This window comes from Aureobasidium melanogenum, assembly GCF_000721775.1.
Source record: "Aureobasidium melanogenum CBS 110374 unplaced genomic scaffold scaffold_18, whole genome shotgun sequence".
Taxonomy (NCBI): domain Eukaryota; kingdom Fungi; phylum Ascomycota; class Dothideomycetes; order Dothideales; family Saccotheciaceae; genus Aureobasidium; species Aureobasidium melanogenum.
Window position 1 is genome coordinate 432,215 of NW_024470070.1, and position 17,791 is coordinate 450,005.

At 51.4% G+C, this 17,791-nt stretch overlaps 7 protein-coding genes across 7 annotated transcripts; 2 read left to right on the top strand and 5 right to left on the bottom strand.

The window, feature by feature from the left end:
• Positions 1–412: 412 nt before the first annotated feature.
• Positions 413–4,072, bottom strand: M437DRAFT_77166 (ATP synthase F1, beta subunit; the record flags this gene model as incomplete). Its single annotated transcript, XM_041026751.1, has 7 exons — positions 413–1,104; positions 1,160–1,397; positions 1,453–1,812; positions 1,867–1,952; positions 2,071–2,237; positions 3,637–3,710; positions 4,037–4,072. 7 exons carry the CDS (start codon positions 4,070–4,072, stop codon positions 413–415), a joined length of 1,653 nt encoding a protein of 550 aa, XP_040877831.1.
• Positions 4,073–5,421: 1,349 nt separating this feature from the next.
• M437DRAFT_86520 (putative 1,4-glycogen branching enzyme) lies at positions 5,422–7,747 on the bottom strand (the record flags this gene model as incomplete). Its single annotated transcript, XM_041028476.1, has 5 exons — positions 5,422–5,448; positions 5,513–7,287; positions 7,337–7,436; positions 7,489–7,613; positions 7,669–7,747. The coding sequence occupies 5 exons, from the start codon at positions 7,745–7,747 to the stop codon at positions 5,422–5,424; spliced, it is 2,106 nt and encodes a 701-aa protein (XP_040877832.1).
• Positions 7,748–8,396: 649 nt separating this feature from the next.
• M437DRAFT_53796 (ClpX, ATPase regulatory subunit) lies at positions 8,397–10,230 on the top strand (the record flags this gene model as incomplete). The annotated part of the gene is made up of 2 exons (XM_041022589.1): positions 8,397–8,784; positions 8,837–10,230. 2 exons carry the CDS (start codon positions 8,397–8,399, stop codon positions 10,228–10,230), a joined length of 1,782 nt encoding a protein of 593 aa, XP_040877833.1.
• Positions 10,231–10,387: 157 nt separating this feature from the next.
• M437DRAFT_77170 (NAD(P)-binding protein) lies at positions 10,388–11,283 on the bottom strand (the record flags this gene model as incomplete). Its single annotated transcript, XM_041026752.1, has 2 exons — positions 10,388–10,456; positions 10,507–11,283. 2 exons carry the CDS (start codon positions 11,281–11,283, stop codon positions 10,388–10,390), a joined length of 846 nt encoding a protein of 281 aa, XP_040877834.1.
• A 964-nt stretch (positions 11,284–12,247) lies between these two features.
• Positions 12,248–14,185, top strand: M437DRAFT_53643 (uncharacterized protein; the record flags this gene model as incomplete). The annotated part of the gene is made up of 4 exons (XM_041022559.1): positions 12,248–12,446; positions 12,498–12,753; positions 12,810–13,576; positions 13,635–14,185. The coding sequence occupies 4 exons, from the start codon at positions 12,248–12,250 to the stop codon at positions 14,183–14,185; spliced, it is 1,773 nt and encodes a 590-aa protein (XP_040877835.1).
• A 283-nt stretch (positions 14,186–14,468) lies between these two features.
• M437DRAFT_77172 (uncharacterized protein) lies at positions 14,469–16,593 on the bottom strand (the record flags this gene model as incomplete). The annotated part of the gene is made up of 3 exons (XM_041026753.1): positions 14,469–15,893; positions 15,924–16,024; positions 16,518–16,593. The coding sequence occupies 3 exons, from the start codon at positions 16,591–16,593 to the stop codon at positions 14,469–14,471; spliced, it is 1,602 nt and encodes a 533-aa protein (XP_040877836.1).
• Positions 16,594–16,629: 36 nt separating this feature from the next.
• On the bottom strand, positions 16,630–17,521 carry M437DRAFT_53635 (epsilon subunit of F1F0-ATP synthase N-terminal domain-containing protein; the record flags this gene model as incomplete). The annotated part of the gene is made up of 6 exons (XM_041022558.1): positions 16,630–16,662; positions 16,718–16,807; positions 16,861–16,949; positions 17,055–17,185; positions 17,260–17,282; positions 17,390–17,521. 6 exons carry the CDS (start codon positions 17,519–17,521, stop codon positions 16,630–16,632), a joined length of 498 nt encoding a protein of 165 aa, XP_040877837.1.
• Positions 17,522–17,791: the final 270 nt, after the last annotated feature.

The following is a 17,791-nucleotide window of genomic DNA, read 5'->3' on the forward strand; positions in this document are numbered from 1 at the left end:
ATGCAGATCAACAATGCGAACATGGTCATGAAACGATATATGTGCATGGCGTAGCCCAATTGTGTGACAGGTCCCTGCTATCAAGATGACAAGCCATTGATGCATACAGCATCATTGCTCTACGTCACTTTAAAGTATCACTGTAAACTGTCACGAAAACATGAAGTAATGTGTTTTAAAACAATTCGACTTTCGCTAATGCTGGGTTGAGAGAGGGCCGAGTATTTGTGGACACAGAGGAAATCGCAGTTCTTAAAGTACACAAGCTCTTGGTAATCTCCATTCACCTCAAAACCGCCAAAAGACGACCCCTCCCTTTTTACAATGTCGCTTTAAATCTTTTGATATTCGTCGCGGGTATGGCTATGGCGATTGACCAAAAAGCTCCTCATCATTCTCCATTACGAGACATCTATTTGCCCTCAAGCTCGGCAAGAATCTTCTCACCCTTGGCGCGTGCTGAGTCGAGGTCACCGACCATGTAGAAAGCACCCTCGGGGAGGTCATCGGCCTCACCGTTCATGATGGCCTTGAAGGACTTGATGGTGTCCTTAAGGTCGACGAGCTTACCCTCGATACCAGTGAAGACCTGGGCAACGGTGAAGGGCTGCGACAGGAAACGCTGGAGCTTACGGGCACGCTCGACGGTAAGCTTGTCAGCCTCGGACAATTCATCCATACCAAGAATGGCAATGATATCCTGGAGCGACTTGTACTCCTGGAGCATCTGCTGGACCTTGGAGGCGGTGTCGTAGTGCTCCTGACCGACAATACGGGGGTCGAGCATACGAGACTTGGAATCGAGAGGGTCGACGGCGGGGTAGATACCCAACTCAGAGATACCACGGGACAAGACAGTGGTGGCGTCCAAATGGGCGAAGGTGGTGGCGGGGGCAGGGTCAGTCAAATCATCAGCGGGGACGTAGACAGCCTGGACCGAGGTAATGGAACCCTTCTGGGTGGTGGTAATACGCTCTTGCATACCACCCATGTCGACGGCGAGGGTGGGCTGGTAACCGACGGCAGAGGGAATACGACCAAGAAGGGCAGACACCTCGGAACCGGCCTGGGTGAAACGGAAAATGTTGTCAATGAAGAGAAGCACTGCAGAGCAAGTTAGTCGTGCTCAATTTCGAGCAGATAATCCACGAAAACTCACCATCCTGACCCTCCTCGTCACGGAAGTACTCGGCGATGGTAAGACCAGTAAGAGCGACACGGGCACGGGCACCTGGGGGCTCGTTCATCTGACCGAAGACGAGAGCGACCTTGGAGTCACCGTCGAGCTGAATGACACCAGTCTCCTGCATTTCGTGGTACAAGTCGTTACCCTCACGAGTACGCTCACCGACACCGGTGAAGACGGAGTAACCACCGTGAGCCTTGGCAATGTTGTTCTGTGGCAATTGTCAGCAGCTGCAAAGCGTTGAAATAGCAGATAGGAAAACGCACAATGAGCTCCTGAATGAAGACAGTCTTGCCGACACCGGCACCACCGAAAAGACCAATCTTACCACCACGGGCGTAGGGGGCGAGGAGGTCGACGACCTTGATACCAGTGACAAGAATCTCGGCAGAGGTGGACTGGTCAACGAACTCGGGGGCCTCAGCGTGAATGGGGGCGAGCTTGGCGGCCTTGATGGGACCACGCTCGTCAATGGGGTCACCAGTGACGTTCATGATACGACCGAGACAGCCGGGACCGACGGGAATCTTGATGGGAGCACCAGTGTCAACGACCTTGCGGCCACGGACGAGACCCTCGGTACCGTCCATGGCAATGCAGCGGACGACGTTCTCACCCAAGTGTTGCTGGAGCTTGTTAGATGATGTATGTTACAGGGGGGACAGTGCGGCGAAGCTTACGGCGACCTCGAGGACGAGCTTCTGGCCACCGTTCTCGGTGGTGACGGCGTTGAGAATGGCAGGCAGCTGCTCACCGTCGAACTTGACTGTGAGTATGCATCAGTATAGGTGTTCATGAGGCGACTACGACATGCGGTCGGCGACAATGGGCGCGGCGGCAGTGGCGCTTGTGCTCGGCGTCGTGGGGAAAAGGTTTTCTCATACCGTCGACGACGGCACCAATGACCTGGTGGATCTTGCCATCGGTGGAGGACTGAGTGCTGGCGAAGCGCTGGCTCAAGGCGGGAGCGAACGAAGGCTTGATGGGCTGGAAGGCGCGCTGCAGAGTAGCAGGGCGACGGGCAGAAGCCCTCAATGACCTGGCAATGCCGCTGGGAAGCGCAGTCGAGTCAGCCGGGTTGTCGTCGCTAAAGTTGGTGGCGACAGCTTGGAGCGTACCTGCTGAGCATTTTGACGGGTCTCGGGAAGGAATTGATGGGAGTGGAGAGGTGATGGAGATGGAGGTCGGTCTGCTGGGAGGTTGAAGTTCGAAGAGCCACCTCAAGTTCTTGCCGGACGGGAAAGGACCGAGCTCGAGATTCCGTGACTTTGCAACTTGGCCAGAAGCTGTGCGCTGCTGAACATTAAATCTCACCGCCCGCCTGCGCTCACTAGACAAAGCATCCAGCAGCTTCTTCAATCACGCTTGCAGCTTCATTGTGTGTCTATCTATGTTGTACCTTCTCAGTTGTGGCCGTAACCACCTCGTTCACGCAGCCAGCTCATTTCTGCTTCAAGGGTGGCCAGCACTTCTGTCCTCGAATATCTCCAGATCGTGGCTGACTATTCCTATTTGGGAAGCCCATCCGATTTGTTCCTTCCTCTGCTGCGAGACCGGTGTTTCTGTTGTCTATCAACTTTCCAATGCGCCTGCTTGCCATGTACACATTTACTCGCACCTTCCGCTTGTCCACAACTTGACAGCCTTACACGCCTCGAGCCTGCTGTTTTCGACCACTCAATGCTATTCAACATCCATCTCCTCCAACGCTACAATTGTCAAACTCCCACGTATTCGTGCTTCCTCACGTCCGGCCCAAATTCTTCGAAGAACAGAAAACTACACCGGCACAATGCCTTTGTACCCTTACAATGCTCCCTCTCTGCTTCTGTCAGCGAGAATAGCTGCCTTGCGCAACACATATTTTCAAATGAAATTCGTGTCACAGCGAGCGACACTGCTGGAGACTGGAAGATGAACTCCCTCGAGCAAAGTGTGCCATAGACTCATGCCGGCGAACACAACCATCTTCCAAACACAAAGACTTTGGCCACACTGGAAATTCAACAGTTCCATAATTCATCCTTTGACCGGTTGTCTCTGTTCTTTTCAACAATGAACATTGCCCTCATTCTTTGTGTTGGGAAGGATTGGGTGCACTCGTCTTTGTCGACAGCACGCATCAAAGCAAGCAGACAAAGACACAATCGCATTGTTCTCGCCTGAGGCTCTGATAAAGACACCACACGAGTAGGACATTCTTGCGACAACAGGACAGCATCGGATACTAACAATACAGAGACACAAAAATAACAATGCCTTCCATCCCTCAAAGATCCCTCCTCGACAAGGACACATGGCTCACAGAGTTCAACATCTGGGCTGAGAACAACAAAATCCTTGTTGACACTCTCAATCCCGACTTTTTCAAGCCGGTCATTGAAGCAGTCAGCCTTACCAACATTGAGTTCAAACTTATGATGCTCGCTAATATCTATCAATTCGCCGACTCCGATGAGGCTGTTATCGAAGCGTTAAATGATGAAATCGAACTCCTCGAGAACGAGAATGAACGTCTTGATGACTACATAGGTAAGTGTATTGCCGAGTTTCCCTTCATATCACCGAAGCTTGTTGATGAGTATCTGCTGCTTCAAGCACACGCTCGTAACACTACAAGTTCTGAAGCAAACTTCTGCGCTATCATGACCTGGTCCTCTCACTTCCCTGCTGGTTGTCAATACCTGCTGCGTGTAAGAACTGTGCACGCTCGTAGGATTGAGAACTTGAGCGCGAAACGTGATCTGATCACCTCCGGCCGTCTTCACTTTGATCAATGCTCGAGTATAGCATCACTCCTTCGCGTGGATGCGGACGATTGGCCACATGGATATGGCTATGAGCGCTCACCAATGCCGAATGGTCTTGCTGATTTCGATGCCCCATCATTGACAAACAGCGATCCCGGTAAGGCTCTCTCATACGTCCGATCTGCGGCTTTCATCCGCTCTGAGCGTCGCCGTTCAGCTCTCACTCGTCTGCAACAAGACAGAGGTGGTCTAAGTGATTTCGTCGCTCCTTCATATGTCGACATCTGGCATCATCAATTTTCCAAATGGGTCACTGATATTTTGCCCGTTTTGTTCAGAACCAACTCTGCGTATGCGGCGCAATGGATTGATCTCGCCAACGAGCTTAAAGCTTTGCACCACGATTGGACCGCTGAAGCTGAATATCAGGGCCCTCACGTCTTGACCACCAAGAACGCCTGTTTCTCATTGTCAAGAGACAAGACGCGTGTGCGTCGTGAAGCCGGTAAGTTTTCCCTCCCTGCGAGACATCACCCTATCTGCATTGAACTTCATCATTGAGCGAGGTAAGTGTAATTATTTCTGTTTTTGTATCCTGTTGTCTCATGATGCCAAAATATTTTTCATCCTGAATTCTTCTTCCCTCTATGTCGTGCTGAGCTTCTAGTAGTTATAATGATGTTGTTGCCTCTTCTTGTCAATCATCGATGTGATGTTGACTATTTTTGTATGCCTTCAGCATGGGAATCGCTGATTTCTCTTGTGTTCGACGAACGGAAACAAAAAAAACCACAAAAAGGTATTCTCAGCATCTCGCCCCACACACAGGCGAGCACGTCACTGCTCAAGACAGCCTCACTATTGCTATATAAAGGGTATCAAAGCAAATTGCCGTCGTAATCAGAACCTCATGGAAGAAACAGGGTCATACCCTCAACATCCAAATTCTTGAAGCCTTCCAGCACGGTCCCTCGCCACTAAAGACAGAAAAAGAAAATGTAGCCATCATCGACAAGAGTATTCCGCTAGAGCCATTGTCGAGACTGGAGACAAAACAAAAATCAAAAGATTGATGCCGCTTCTGTGGATCGAACACAGTGCCTCCAGAATACTCTCTGCTAGTGCAAGGAATGGACAGAAGTTGACTTCAGTCTGGCGCTCTCCCAGATGAGCTAAAGCGGCTTTTGATGAGGATGGCTCGAGCGTTGTCGTTTAACAATCTGTGTCGGTCGCTGTCTGCCGCTGTCTGGACGGAAGCTGTGAGACCAAGCATTCGCTGGGACATGGAGCAACAAATCTTCTGCAAGACGTGGTTAACTAAGAGAGCATGAGATCGATGATGTACATTTTGTGCATTTTCTTCTTCTGGGGTGGTGGTAGTAATATTCAAATCTATAAAGTCGAGTCGTTTCCCTCATCTCATCGTTCCTGTGGGATTAGATATCATAGAAAAAGCAAACAAGATCAAGACGTAGACGCTTTCAATTACAGAGAGGATTCGAGTGCAAGAACCTGCAGAGACATAATTAGCAAACAGTGTTCTTTTTGGGCCGAATCTGAAGGTTCAAAAACTTACAATGGCTGTTCTGGTGGGAATGTAGACTTGGAGGAAGTTCTTTCTGTTGTTCCAAGCAAAGTCGGTGGTGAAGAAGCGGGTGCTCTCATCAACACGTCCCAAGCCGCCGAACGAGGGGCTGTCAGAGTTGAGGATGATACGATAAGTTCCCGCCTGCTCGACACCGACGCGGTAGTCGGTGAAGCTGTTTGAAGGGTGGAAGTTGAAGATCCAGAGAAGACCGGCACGCTCAAAGACAATGACCTTGTCATTCTCGTTCTTGAGAGAAATGTAGGCTTGCGGAGAGTGGAGCCAACCATACTTCTCCTCAGTCCACTGCATCTTGCCGTCGAAGTCGTTCAAGAAGTGGTAGCGAAGCAGCTTGTCGTCTACAAGGTTGAACTGACGGCGAGCGTAGTGGAAGCTGTTGCCGTTGCCCTCACGAGGGAAGTCGAGCCATTCAGGGTGTCCGAACTCGTTGCCTTCGAAGTTGAGGTATCCCTCACCTCCCAGACCATGAGTAATGAGACGGATCATCTTGTGTAGCGCCATACCACGCTCAATGACGGGAGTGAACTCGCTGAGAGTAGACATGTTGGTGTACATTTCGGCATCGCAAAGCCAGAACAGGAGAGTCTTGTCACCAACCAGAGCCTGATCGTGCGATTCTGCGTACGCGATGGTCTTCTCGCCATGTCTTCTGTTTGTGAGAGTGAAAGCGAGGTTGCCCATATCCCAATCGATATCCTGCTTCTCCTTCAGCCACTTGATGTACAAGTCGGGGACAGCCATGGCAAGTCTGTAGTCAAAGCCAATACCACCAAGAGAAAGAGCCAAGCAGAGAGCGGGCATGCCTGAGACATCTTCGGCAATGGTGATGCAGTTGGGGTAGATTTGGTGCAACATCTCGTTGGCAAGCATGAGGTAGACGACACCATCCTCGTCAACTCCAGGGCCAAAGTACTCGTGGTAGCCACCGGAGAAACCCGTTCCAATACCATGGTGGTGGTAGAGCATGCTGGTCACACCGTCGAAACGGAAACCGTCAAAGTTGTACTCCTCCATCCAGAAGCGGAGGTTGCTGAGCAGGAATCGAAGAACCTCGTGGTGGCCATAGTTGAACAATCTGCTGTCCCAAAGCTCATGTCTGCCTTTTGCACCCTCGTGGAAGTAGAGGTGATCACTGTTGTCGAACATGTTCAAACCATCAAGCACATTCTTCGAAGCGTGACTGTGAACAACGTCTAACAAAACAGTGATACCCATGCCGTGGGCAGTGTCAATGAGCTCCTTCAGGTCATCTGGAAGACCGTAGCGACTGCTTGCAGCGAAGAAGCTGTTGATTTGGTAACCGAAACTGGCGTAGTATGCATGTTCCATGATAGCCATGAGCTGGATGACATTGTAGCCCAGGTTGTGGATTCTGGGTAATGTGTTTTGTGTGAACTCTTTGTAGGTAGCGACCTTTGGGTCTGGCGATGAAATACCAACGTGGGCTTCGTAGATACGTGCACTCTTGGGCTTCGGGGGCTTGGGGTGCTTGAAGGTGTAGCGCTCGTTCTTGGGAGGGTTCCAGAAGCGGGCATCGTAGACGGGAGAGACGTTAAGGTCTTGTGTGACTCTTGTGATCCAAGCGGGAATACGCTCTTGTCTGGCGTGATCGTTGGGTACGACGAAGGAGACCTTGATCTTGGAATCATGAGGGATTGCAGGCTTGCCATTCTGAGCAGGCAGAGTGATCTCGAAGACGCCGAACTCGTTCTTCTTCATCTCGTGCGAGTCGCGGTTCCAGTTGTCTGGGCCTTGTTAGCCAGAAAAGCAAAGATTGGCATGTGGTGGGCTTACTGAAGTCGCCAATGAGGTAGGCTCTCAGAGCGCTTTGAGCCCATTCGCGGTAGACTATGTCGCCATTGGGCTTGACGTTGAAGCCGAGAATCTCGTAGCCCTGGTCAAGCTGTCAGCTGGTGTGGCTGCCATGGAGCAAGAGATATGCCTACTCTTGTGAACTTGTCGAAACCGCCTTCAGTCTCGTCAATTGTCTTGATCCACTTTTGTGCTTTGGAGTATCTGCTCTTGAGCGAATCTTTGAAGGGCTCGAGGTAAGGATCGAGCTTGATGACGCCTGCAGAGCTTGGGTATCAGTAGGTGGTATGGGCGAGAGACAATATGCAACATACCCGTGCCGTCAGCGGGAATGTCATCGTTGGCCGGGTGGCCTCCAATCGAGTTGTCGGAAGTCTGGTTGATAGGATCCATGATTGGGTACCTTGTGACAGACGATGAACTGAGAGAGATCTTGTCGGGACAAGATGTGTATACAGGAAGGAAACAGGAGCAGGAGGAAAGCAGACGGCGTTTTGATGTGCAGCAAAAGTGATGCGCATCCTGATTCTGCTCCACCCCCAGCTCAGCAGTTCTCCAGCTCCCCTCCAGACTTATGATGCTATCCCGCATGCACTAGCCGCTTTCGGCCCGACTTTTGGCACCTGCTGCTCAACATTTGGCTTTTTCTCGTCCAACGCGACCTCGCCGGGGCCCAGACTGTACCATTTCCTTCATTTGGCGCTTCAACATGATCGCCTGCCTCAGCGGCCATCCGCTGGATTTTAAGCTGTTCACACAAACGTTTGCCCGACATGTCGCAGACAGAGACAGTGATAGCTACGTAAGTACCTTAGCTTGGGCGTTCGTCGGATGCACATCCGACCGACCTATCAAAACCCTTGGCCCTAGCCACAGCTGCTCAAGAGCTTATCCTTATCTCCATGCGGGGCTGCTGCATGCCCGAGTCATCATCACTTCGGGTCAATCACTTGCCATCGTCGGTCGGTCGTTATAGCGGTGCTGTGCCGAGTCTTCAGGTAGGCCTGTCCATCTCATATCTCGTTGATCCTGTCATCCCACCATGCTCGCCGCACAGAGCCGGTCTAGTTCTTCCCAGGCCCGCCTAGTATACCACTGCACAAGATCTTTACATTCAACCCCCGCCAGCTTTTCGAGCCCCTCCGACTTCCGCTCTAGTATCTCCGGCCAAGGCTTCACTGGATATTATGAGCCAGGTGAAACCGAAGGTCCTCTACGGAAAGCCTCTAATATTGGCGCTCCCAAGATCACTCCACGCGCCCTCAAAAAGCATCTTGACCAGTTTGTAGTCGGCCAGGAGAGAGCAAAGAAGGTCCTCAGCTCGACCATCTACAATCACTATCAGAGAATCCAAGAAATTCAGCGTCAGCATGAGGAAGCGCAAGAGATACTCGAGCGTCAGGCCAGGCGGTCGAGACATCCTGTAGAAGGTTGATACTGCTCTACACACCACTATGACCATCTGCTAATCACTGCAGACAGATGAATTTCCCGGCCATCACGCTACCATACACGCTTGGGTCCCACCCTCTCCACCTCCATCGCCCTCCCTCGACGACTCATCCCCCCTGACTATCGAAAAGTCCAACATCATGCTGCTTGGTCCATCGGGAGTTGGAAAAACACTTATGGCAAAAACACTGGCTCGCGTGCTCGACGTACCCTTCAGCATGTCGGACTGTACTCCATTCACACAAGCTGGCTATATCGGCGAGGACGCGGATGTATGTGTACAGCGCCTATTGGCCGCCGCGAACTACGATGTGGAAAAGGCTGAACACGGAATCATCTGTCTCGACGAGATCGACAAGATTGCCACAGCCAAGGTGTCGCACGGCAAAGATGTTGGCGGAGAAGGCGTGCAACAGGCATTGCTCAAGATCATCGAGGGCACTACTCTACAAATACAAGCCAAGCAAGAAAGAGGGAACAACGCAAATCGCAATAACAACCAGTATCCGACCAGTTCGCCCACCAACAGTCCACTGAGTAGTGGTGGCGCGGCTGGAGGAATGGGCCAGCCACCAGGCAAGAGCGAGGTCTTCAACGTGAACACAAGCAACATTCTATTCATATGCACCGGTGCATTCAGTGGATTGCACAAAACAATTCTTGATCGTGTAGCAAAAGGAGGCATAGGATTTGGTGCCAATGTGCGTTCAAGCACAGCTCAAGATGGTGGAGCTCAGGAGACAACCATCACCGATGACGACGAAATGATCCGCAAACATCTTCCCTATTACATGCCACCAGCTTTTGAGGAGGACTCATACAATCCCACTCAAAAAAGCAAGAAGGCCAAATACAACGTCTTGGACCTTGTTGAGCCGCAAGATCTGCAAAAGTATGGCATGATACCTGAGCTAGTCGGCCGCATACCAATCTCTTGTGCACTGTCCGCGCTGGACGTGGATGCCTTGGTCAAAGTCTTGACGGAGCCGCGAAACTCATTGTTAAAGCAATACGAACAGCTCTTCCGGCTTTCCTCAATAGAGCTTAGAATCACAACGGCCGCCCTTCATGCCATTGCAGAGACTGCCTTCACCATGGGAACTGGTGCCAGAGGTCTTCGCACTGTTTTAGAGAGGCTCCTTGGAGAGAGCATGTTTGAAGCTCCTGGCTCAGACATCAAACACATTGCCATAACTGAAGATGTAGCCAAGCGGAACTCACCAGCACTCTACTTCACTCGAGACGGGAAAACGAGATTCAATTCTCTCATTGCTAGAGAGGAAGAAGAATGGGAAGATCGCAAACGCGGCGAAGAGCCCATGGAAAGTGAGTTTGAGCGCAGAGCAAGAGCGAACAGCCGCGGCGGACATGCGACGACTTTTGAAGAATACCGTCAGAAAGCCTCTGCCGCCGGATTTACATGAAACATGTCCTGAATTGCATATATGGCATCGTGTATTCTGGGAAGCATTAACGATTGTAATGAGTCTGAATCTATTCTTCAAGTGTATTAAAACATTGTTGGCCTCTTGTTCTGTATGTTTTGGCAGGGAGTCCAGCTCTTTATCTTCCTGACATACTTCATGCGAGCTTCTTGGTGTGAGCCTCTCTGAGCTTCCACATACCGAAAGTACGCCAGAAGAGGTAGTCCTTTTGAGAACTGTCAGTGGCATCTCTAGTTGAGTGTCTGAATGACTTACGAAGATGCTGGATGGCAGGAAGGTGCTCGCGAACCAGACCCAATAGGAGAAGGCACCCTCCCAAATTTGTCTCTTGTGGCGGCCGCCGAGCACCTGGCTCACGACAGACTTTGCATACTTCTCAGTGGGCATGCCAACCTCTTGCGAGTGCTTTGTGCGTCTCATGTATTCGGGCTCAATGGGCAGATAGATTGAATCCCTGGGCAACTGCCACTCGTTTCTGGCGATCCTGCTCTTGACGCCGCCAGTCACGACGGTAAGGACCTTTACATCAAAGGGCTCTAGCTCTACTCTGAGCGTGTTGCTGTAGGAGTGCAGTGCGGCCTTTGTCGAGTTGTATACAGAACCGAAGACGTATGGCATGACGCCAGCCAAACTGCCGATCTGGACAATTGTACCCTTGGCTTCAATCAACAGCGGTGTGAATGCCTGACACATGCGCATGACACCAAAGACATTGACTTCGAACGTCGACTGGACTTGATCAAAGTCAATGTCGGTGGCAGGGACAGTGTAGTTGCGACCAGCATTGTTGACGAGATAGTCGAGCTTTCCACTTGTGCGCAATGCAATCTCCTCTTTCAAAGCCTTGATGCTTTCAGGGTCGGTGACTTCGAGCGAGAGCGTTTCAATTCCCAAGTCGGCAAGGTCGGTAATGCTGTCAGTTTTTCTGGCGGTTGCGAAGACGCGAAGGCCTTTGGCATGGAACTCGCGTGCGAGCTGGTTGCCGATGCCGCCGGCGTTTGTGCCGGTGATCAGAATCGTCTTCTGGGACATGATTGTGTGTGTTGATATCTAAAGTGCTTTATGCTCTAGAGCTCAGATGCCAGCTCGGTCTCGTACGGATAATTAGAAGCTATGACACCAGAAGAGAGATGTAAGTGGACGAACCCTGGCCGATAGTGCACTGGCGCTCATCGGTCAAGCTGCCGAGAGCCTTGGAGATAAGGCTAACAACGACAGGCACAACTTATCAGGTAACAGAAAGGTGAGCAGAAACGAGACGACATATACTGTGTTCTCGTTGGAGACTTCAAGCCGTAACACACTTCCCTACAATGCTTCAAGTTCTACTGTACGCCCGTAACGAATGGAAAGCCCGCTTCAAGCCGAAGCCTTGCACACAGGCGGACCACTAGATCTCCCTCCCCCAGACGCACCCACGGACCATAGCAGATAAAAAAAATTGGGTCGTGGGAACCGGTCTGCGCCCGAATCCTTCAGACGCAATATCGGGCAGTCCAGACCTCGAGAGCGCTGCACGTGTAGAAGCAGGGTGAAAGAACAACTCGCTGGCATCCCGTTCAATTGCCTTTTGATGTTGGATCCTTTCGCCAATCTTTGCTCCTTCCAAGGTAGGAGGGCACGCGACAGTTTTCAACGCCAACTGCTTTAGGTAGGAGCCATGACTTGTCCTCACGCAGCGTGCACATGGGGCGAAAAAAGCATCAACCATGGCACCGAACCATCGACGGCGGTCAAACTAAAACGTACACGTACTTTTGTAGCAGTGCCTTATCACCACCTATTAAAATGTAACTAAAACCCGCCCTAAACCCGCGTCCAAGCCCTGTCTTTGGTTTCTTTGGCGGATCCGTTTTTCTCTTCTTCTCTCCCCTCCTTCTGTCTCGTCGCCGCTATCTCTGTCGCTATCAGATAAGGCACGCAGCACAGATAAAGGACGGCTCGCGCCTGCATCCTTGCCCGCTCTCAGGACATTCTCTCCAGCGACCGCCCAACCATGACTTTCCAGTCCGCAAAGGCTACGGCCATGGAGAAGAAAACGAATGCTGTGAATGCCTTCAAGAGCTGGGACAACTTCAAGCAATGGGTTCGTGTACCAGACACGATCTTGGACCGCCATTCGCATGAAGAGTCAGGACCGACATGGTCCAACGAGGATCTTGATCCAACTCCACCTGAGAGGCGCACTTGGAGATGTGAGTACTCGTTTGGACATTCCTGAATATGGGTGTCTAATCAGGGTCTAGGGTACAACTACGTCGTCTTCTACTTTGCCCTGTCGTTTGGTAACTGGACTCTTGGTTCGAGTTTGATCGGTATCGGCCTCAACTACTGGCAGGCCATCCTCGCCATCTTCATCTCGCAGTTCATCAGTTCTGTTGCCATGCTGTTCAACTCGCGCTGTGCTTCGGTCTACCACATTGGTTACCCCATCGTTGCACGCAGCGTCTTCGGCATGTGGGGATCCTACTACTTTGTGGGTGCCAGAGCAATTCTGGCAGTGTAAGTTTCTGCGTTTGGCATTCCAAGACTTCGAATGTCTAACCAAGATGTGATAGAGTCTGGTTCGGTGTGCAAGCCTTCTCTGGTGCCTCGCTTGTAGCAAACATGCTGAGAGCCGTGTTCGGACACAACTACACAGACATTCCCAACCACATTCCCAAGTCTCAAGGAATCACCTCTGCAGGCATGCTCGCCTTTTTCCTTTTCTGGCTGGCTCATTTCCCTCTGGCCATGATGCGTCCTTACCAGCTGCGCACCTTCTTCAACGTCAAGACTTGTCTCATGATTCCCGCTGTGTGGGGTCTTTTCATCTTCTGCATGGCCAACACTCACGGTGAACTCGGCACCGACAAGTTGTCAGCAGCCGCTGGCGGGAGTGCATCTGGAAAGTGGGGATGGTTCTTCATGAACGCTGTCAATGCTGGTCTTGGAAACACTGCCACTTTGATCACCAACCAGCCTGATATTGCAAGATGGTCCAAGACGAGATCTGGCGCCATGTGGTCGCAAATGATCACCAACCCTCTTGCTGTCACTCTGTCTGCCAGTCTGGGTATCTTATCTACCGCTGCCATCAACAATGCATGGGGTCTTTCGCTCTGGAACCAGTGGGATCTTCTTGACGCTATCATGAACAGATACTGGAGAAGTGATGTTCGCTTTGCCGTCTTCCTTACTGCTGGATGCTGGGCTGTCTCTCTTTTGGGAACCAACGTTGCTGCCAACATGATTCCCTTCGGATCAGACTCTAGCATGTTGTTCCCTCGCTACATTACTATTCCTCGTGGACAGTTCTTGGTCACTTGCTTGGGCTTTGCGATTGGTAAGATCATTTTTCTACCGTCGTACAGTGAACTTCTCGCTAACAATATACCTCATAGTCCCATGGAAGATTCTCGCGTCCGCCTCCGTCTTCACCACTTTCCTCGCCGGATACGGTCTCTTCATGGCCTCTGTAGTCGCAATCATGATCTGCGAGTACTTCCTCCTGACCCGCGGCAACCTCTTCATCGCCCACTGCTACAACGGCGGCAAAGAAAACCCCCACTACTACTACTTCTACGGCTGGAACCCTCAAGCCGTCATCGCATACCTCTGCGGTATCGCTCTGCCCTTCCCTGGCTTCGTAGGCAGCTTGGGCGCCGATGTCAGCACTACAGCTCTGAACATGGGTCACATTGGCTGGTTGTTGAGTTTCACGACCAGTTTCGTCATCTACTGGGCTATCTGCAGCGTCTGGCCTACCAAGAACCAAAAGATCATCAAAGAGATGGGATTGAGATTTGAGGAGATGGCTGACAGAGACATGATGGCTCTTGACGGTACCATCATTCCTGAAAGTGCCGAGGGCATGTCTGAAGACCACGAGGTTGTCTGGGATGCTGCTGAGAAGAAGGGTGTCGCTTTCGACTCGCGCAGAGTCAGTGACTGAGGAATGTATGTGACGATGATGGACGATTTCTGGACGACGACCTTCAAGGATCAAAAAGCAAGATATGATCAATATATAAAGCACTGAATCAATATACAATCACGGTTGTAGACTTGTATTCCATCTACATACCTCTCATCCATTTATGCATGCTGCTTGTTGTGGTGTAGACATGTAAACGAGAGTCTCACATGCTGACAACACAGTATGTCAGGAGTGGACAATTGGCACACGGGCTGTTCACTTGATTCTTAGGAAGTTTCGATTCTATCACTGATGATCCTCATACACGAGTTGCACCTCTGCTCCTACTTCGGCTCCGCCTCTCAGCCCTTTCAGCAACAGCCGCATCCCTCAGCCATCTTTGCTGAAATGTCCGCTGCTGTTGATGCTGCTTGGCCACCACACTAGGCTTTGGTCTGACCTGATCAATGCGAGATGCGTCGGACGATATATCCAAAGGCCTGATCGAGGGTATTGTGGTAGCTTTCGGAATTCGACTCCGCTGCTGAGTAGTAGATGCTACACCAGGTCTAGCCCCATCTCCAATGGCCCCCAAAGATGGATTCGTGCTGGGTAATGGCACCTCAGCCTCCACAAGGGTCGCCTCATCTTCATCCGCCTCAGACGCTTGAGAATTCGCCGACATTGCTAAAGTCATGATAGGTGATGCCTGAGAGACCTGATTGTTCGCCACCACTTGCTCAGATGTGATTGTTGGTCCAGATGCTTGAGGCGATGCAAATGGCAGCACGGACTCAATCGATTGCGAAGAAGAGGAAGATGGCACAGCTGGTTCGACGTTGGCAGATGGAAGAGTGGACGGGCTGTTGGGAAACTCGCCTGGCATGAGCGGGCGATCAAGGTTGAATTTCTGCTCTCGACTGTTTGAGCTCATCATGCCAAATTCCTGTGTTGCAGCATCAACCAAGTCGAGCAGGTCAGGCATGGTCTTCGCTCGTCTTCGGAGACAATCAGGTGAAGCATCCAGTATGATTGAGCGTCGGCCGTTGATGTTCCGGGAGAAAGCTGGAGCTTGTCTGATGTTATCCTTTGGAAGAGATGCTACCTCTTCCGAAACCTTAGTAAGGTCGCGCGAGAGCTTTTGAGTCCAATCACTATCTGGCATACCATTACGTATGTTGGAGATGACTTTGTCTAGACTGCCGCTGTGTTCAACGATGATGGCATCAATCATGTCACCAAGATCGGTCGCCACGATACCACCAAACTTATCTGGAGGCAGCTCAGACACAGTGGCTCCAGGTACCTTGACAATTTGGTTGTCGACGCTTGTTCCCACAAGAACGTTGGATGGCTGGTCAGGCTCAGGGGGCGTTCCTCTTTCAGTGAATATCGAGCTGCTTGCGGATCTGAGAGGTTGACCCTTCCGGGTGCGGGAAGTCTGTTCATACATGTCGGTTTCGCGCTCCATGATTCGTTGTTCGGCGAGGCAGTCAGGACAGATATTGGGAGAGACTGTTGTTCCACTGGTCTTAGCAAGACGTGTGCCAATAGCCCACGGGCTCAGAGGGTCGACTTGTTGTCTGATGCGATGGCCAGTAGGAATGTACGCACCACTAAAAGCCCTGTCCATGCCGGCTGGTACGCCCTTTCTAAGCTTAAGCTTGCGGCCATGTCGATAGCAAATTGGTTGACTGTCGATTGGTATTGCTTCCTTCTCGATGTTTGCTGATAGATGAGGTTGCTAACGCTTGGGCATCGGGCAATGAACCACAGGGCTTCTACGAGGTCTTGACTGTGAGAGGGGTGTGTCAGGCCGGATGGGGCTTTGGGCAGAGTCTCTTCGAGGAAATGGTGAAGCTTGTCTGAGGACATCTTCTGAATTGAGAGTGGGTGGCGGATTCAGGGGAGGAACAGGCTCAATGGATTTTTTAGGGAGATTTGATGACAGCTGCTCGAGGCTGTTGATTGCTCGGATTCGATCAGCAACGCGACCAGACTGACGAAGAGAAGGCACGACGCCCGGAGCATTCGAACGTCTCTGATCCGTAGATATAACTTTAGTGCTGAGGGGCTGGAGCTGAGGCCTGAGCTGGAGCGGGAGTCTGAGCTGGGGTTGACTTTGGGGTCCGTCTAAGTTTGGCGGCGAGAGCCATGGATTTGAGCTTGAGCTTGAAGATGAATGCTACCATCCAAGCTTTTGCATTGACCATTGATGCTGAATAGGTGCTAGAGATACGATAAAGAAACTGTCAGGCTGTACTGTGGGTCAAGCGATGGATGAGTGTATGTTGGAAAGCAAAAACAGGAATGAGGCTTGTGTTTACATGGTCGATTGTGCCAAAACTAGCAGGCGCTTCAAGCTCACAGGTCACCAAAAGTGGAAAGCGCAATGCACCAAAATTGAACAAAGCCTCGGGCAAAGCAGACGGTTTACTATACATTTTAGAGATGCGACCTAAGTACAACCGCTAGTGCACTTATTTCAGGAAGGCCTGGAGGCTCTCCAAAACCTGCGTTCAGTCAGTATATTGAGATTACAGCTATATCAGTCTGGAGAATGCTCACCTCAAGCTCGATCTTGGCCTCGGCGATGTCCTGCTCGCTACCACTGCCGCTTGCGATCTTCTGAGCCTCGGCGATCTGGTTTCTGACGGCCTGCACTTCTTGTAAGCATCCAAACTGCTGCGTTTGTTGCGACAGATACATACCTCGGCGCTGAAGTCCTCGAGAGGGAAACCCTCAACAGCGTTGATGCTGAGCTTGGAGCCGGGCTGGACGGTAGCGAAACCACCAGAGACTATAATTCCATATATCAGCCACCTCCTCGAATCCATATCGTTTCCAACTTCTTGCAACTGTTCTGTGCTTGGGGTTTATCCAAAATGGAGGGTGTAAGACGTACGGAAGAACTGCTTGCTGCCGGCGGACTCCTCGATAACCTCAACGAGGCCGGGTCTCAGCTGCTCAATAGAGGGAACGTGGCTGGCGAGGACACCCATGTCACCAGTCTCGGCGGGAATGTTGACCTGGACACTGCAGGATCCGAAGGTTAGTTGTGCTCGTCCGTGCCTGATGGCGCTATCAGGGAAAATTGTGGGGATTCGTACACATCCTGCGACTTGTAGATAGCCTGTAGAGGGTATACACGTTAGCAAAGGTCCATTTTCTTCCATCCTCTTTCTAGCGAGCATTCGATCGGGTGCAATATGTAGACGGAGCAGGGCGGAGCGAGCGTACTTGGTGAGGAAGGGACAGAGACAGCTGGATCTTGTCCGAGGCGACATCGGCGTAGCCTCTACGGGCAAGGGGAGCAGCGAAAGCGGTAGGGCGGACGCGCAGGGCGGCGCGGGCGACACGGAAGGAGTTCATGATGAGCGGCGGTCGAGCGAGGGAGTTCGTCAATTGCACAATGTCTGCAGGAGCTGGTGCTTGCGACGTTGGTCCGCCATCTCTCACTCCCGCATCCAATCCTCGGCTTTTGCCGCGACACTTCCGACTTTGTCGTCCCTTCTTGGCGTTGACTTGACCACCAACTGTTTCTGCTACCGACGATTGAACTTGTGCCTTGATCTTGAGCATCGGGCGATTGCAAACTTCATCTGGAAACTATCTGTGCTATCCATGTCTACTGACCTGTTT